This window comes from Lontra canadensis, unplaced genomic scaffold, assembly GCF_010015895.1.
Source record: "Lontra canadensis isolate GAN:19392208 unplaced genomic scaffold, GSC_riverotter_1.0 scaffold133, whole genome shotgun sequence".
Lineage (NCBI taxonomy): Eukaryota > Metazoa > Chordata > Mammalia > Carnivora > Mustelidae > Lontra > Lontra canadensis.
Genome location: NW_022631127.1, coordinates 2,299,036 through 2,302,047, shown reverse-complemented (window position 1 = coordinate 2,302,047; position 3,012 = coordinate 2,299,036). Strand labels below are relative to the sequence as shown.

At 48.0% G+C, this 3,012-nt stretch overlaps 1 protein-coding gene across 1 annotated transcript; it reads right to left on the bottom strand.

The window, feature by feature from the left end:
- Positions 1–352: 352 nt before the first annotated feature.
- PRR20G (proline rich 20G) lies at positions 353–925 on the bottom strand. The gene has a single exon (XM_032842852.1). It carries the CDS (start codon positions 923–925, stop codon positions 353–355), a length of 573 nt encoding a protein of 190 aa, XP_032698743.1.
- Positions 926–3,012: the final 2,087 nt, after the last annotated feature.

Here is a 3,012-nt window from a genome sequence, read left to right as displayed (position 1 = left end):
ATACAAATGTCTGAGGCTTATACACCACTCAGATCATGTTATTTATTATAGCAGCCTGAACAGACTGAGGCAGAGAAGGACAAGAGGAAACTGTGGATTTATTTCAATAAGTATGGAAGGACAAAATGCATGTACATCTTTGGTAAAACAAAAGGAAGAGACAACAGAGGGGCATGGGCAGTGTATATGTGACCCTGCCAGGAAGCTGGGAGGAGACTTGCAGGTTCAGTCTGCACAACATGAGGTAAGGGCTAGGAATTGGAGGAGTGAGTGGGGACAGAAAAAGGGACTTGGGTTTGGGCCGGGAGAAACACCCAGGTCAGACATAGGGACTGGTAGCAATTGATGGAGGTCAGTGTGCAATGTGGGTGAAAAATTCTGGGACCCCATACACAAAGGTACCAGAGGGGGTCTGTGTGAAGAGCAAAGTTGAGCCCTCCAAGGGTCTGAAACCTAAGCAGGGATAGACGGATGAAGTTGGGGAATTTGTGAGAACCCAATACCCAGAGGCATCAGGCAGTGCCTGCAGTCCTCCCCCCGGCTGGATTGTGCCAAGGCCAAGGCCTTGCAGCCCATCTCCATGCAACGTCGCTGCTTCAGTAAGAGGGAAGGATGGGGCCCGCCTGGCTTCTGGCTCCACATGATGGCTTGGCTCTTCACCGTGGTGCTGATCCACACGCCGACCTGGTCTCAGCATGCGTCTTGGCCTTACCTGGAGGCCATGGTCTCTGTGAAGGTCTGTGGCCCTAAGGAGGGTTCTCATTCTCTCTTGACTTCTTCCCCCACGGTGGCTTTGGGTTCTCTCTCCATGATGAGCTGTGAATGCTGGGGTCTCATATCTGATAGGTTTCACGTAAGCAAAAGGTTTTGAGGGATGACCTGGCTTCACGGGGCCATCTGCTTCCACGGTGCCTTCACCTTCCATACCAGACCAGTCTAGCTCCTGAGAATGCACATCTGAGGCAAAACAGAGAAAAAAAAATGGGAAGAAGAAATCAGAGCTTTTCTAGGAAACTTTGGTGCCAGGAGAACGGATTGGGGGGAGTGGAGGGTTTGAGGTGGAGAACATCTCTGCCAAAGACTTCCCATTGGTCATTTCATTTGGCCTCCCCACAGCCTGTCCAGAGAGGTAATTGCCACCCCCATTTTACTGATGGGTAGTAAACTGACTCTAGACACAATCTGAATTCACTAGATTCAGTCAGAATCAAAGTGACAGTCCCTGCCCTCACCAAGCTTCAATAGAAAAGACCAATAGAACAAAACAAAACAAAAAAGGAATGTCATTGGGTAGAGTTCAAGATGCAGTTTTGGATGACAAAAAGGTGTTCAGTATTGGACCTAGGATGATGAGGTGTTTGTGTTTTCCAAGTGGAGATGCGAGTCTGGGGCTCAGTGGAGGGCTCTGCTGGAGCTGGATCTGAGTCATCTACACCAAGCTGGTCATCACCACCTGCAGTCTGACAAGTTCAGCATGAGAGAATGGAAGAGCAGAGAACACTTCTGATAGAACCCTAAAGTCCCCTGCTAACCTCTAATGGAAAGATAGAGAAAAAGCATCTTTCAGGGCCACTAATGCGGAGGGAAACAGGAAGTGAACACCCAAATCCAAGGTGGAGAGAACAGATCAGGGAGCAGTGAACTGCCCACAACGTTGGCTATGTGGGACAGAGCAGGCCTGCAATGTGGCCATTCTTGTTGGCCACCTGGAATGGGTGAGAACAGCATCAGGACCATGGGGGGCAGGCAGAGGTCAGCTTCCAGGGCAGTGCACTCAGGAAGATGGCATGTGAGTGACCAGGGAACAGCAGGGGTGGGGCTTTTACCAGGGGTGGTTGAGTCACTGTTGGGAGGCAGTACTGGGACACAAGGACCCAAGAATTAATAGCATCGGGAATAAAGAACGAGTCCCAACAGACCCACTACAATGGAAAAAATTGAGAGCCTTTCAACAAAGGCCCTCTTCTCCACAACCATCATTCAAAAATAAAAAATCCCTGATATGAGGGAGAGGAGATGCAACATGGGGGTTAAGGGGGTAGGAGAAGAGTAAATGAAGCAAGATGGGATTGGGAGGGAGATAAACCATAAGTGACTCTTAATCTCACAAAACAAACTGAGGGTTGCTGGGGGGAGGGGGGTTGGGAGAGGGGGGTGGGGTTATGGACATTGGGGAGGGTATGTGCTATGGTGAGTGCTGTGAAGTGTGTAAACCTGGCGATTCACAGACCTGTACCCCTGGGGAAAAATATATTATATGTTTATAAAAAATAAAATTAATAAAAATAAATTTTTAAAAAAAGCCAGGATTAGATCATCTCATTGGTGAATTTTTTTCTAGTTCTTGGCTAGAAAAGCTCAAACTCATATTAATACCTTAAACTAATCTCAGAATGGTCGAGGTCCTGCAGCACTGGGAGCAAGGAGGTGTAAGCTCTGAGACATGGCCAGAGCCCTGTTTCTGGTTCCTTTGACCCCATCTTCTCTGCACCCAGGAGTTAGCATAAACAGAAAGACAGGGACACTATGGGGGAGTTTTGGAACTAAGGACAGATATAATAGTTAAAAACATTTGAGTTTTGGGTTTTTGAGTATCAGAAATCAAAGTCCTGGGAGATCCAGGCATATCAAGTCTATGCTTTATTCAACATTCTTAAGTGACTTATGTGGGCCCTGCAGAGCTATTTATATCTGCTCTCCCAAATTCAGGCTTAGAGCTCAGTGTGGCTCCAGAAGCAGTCAAGAATGGCCTGGGTGAGCTATGGGAGGGCTGGTGGATGGCAGCGGCTTTGCAGATAGGACCTAGAGGGCTCAGAGCGACCTGCATGGACTGATGGGCAGGCACCTGTAGAAAGAGAAACAAGGGGTGGCTGTATGAACCAAGGACCAGAGCACTCTTTCCAATCATGTGATAGTGTGTAAACCATGTTCCCCTTTGTTAAACTAGATTTAACTCCAGTAGAAGTGGGGGCAGGGGTTGAGGTGAGAGATCCTTAATTGACTAAAGAAAGT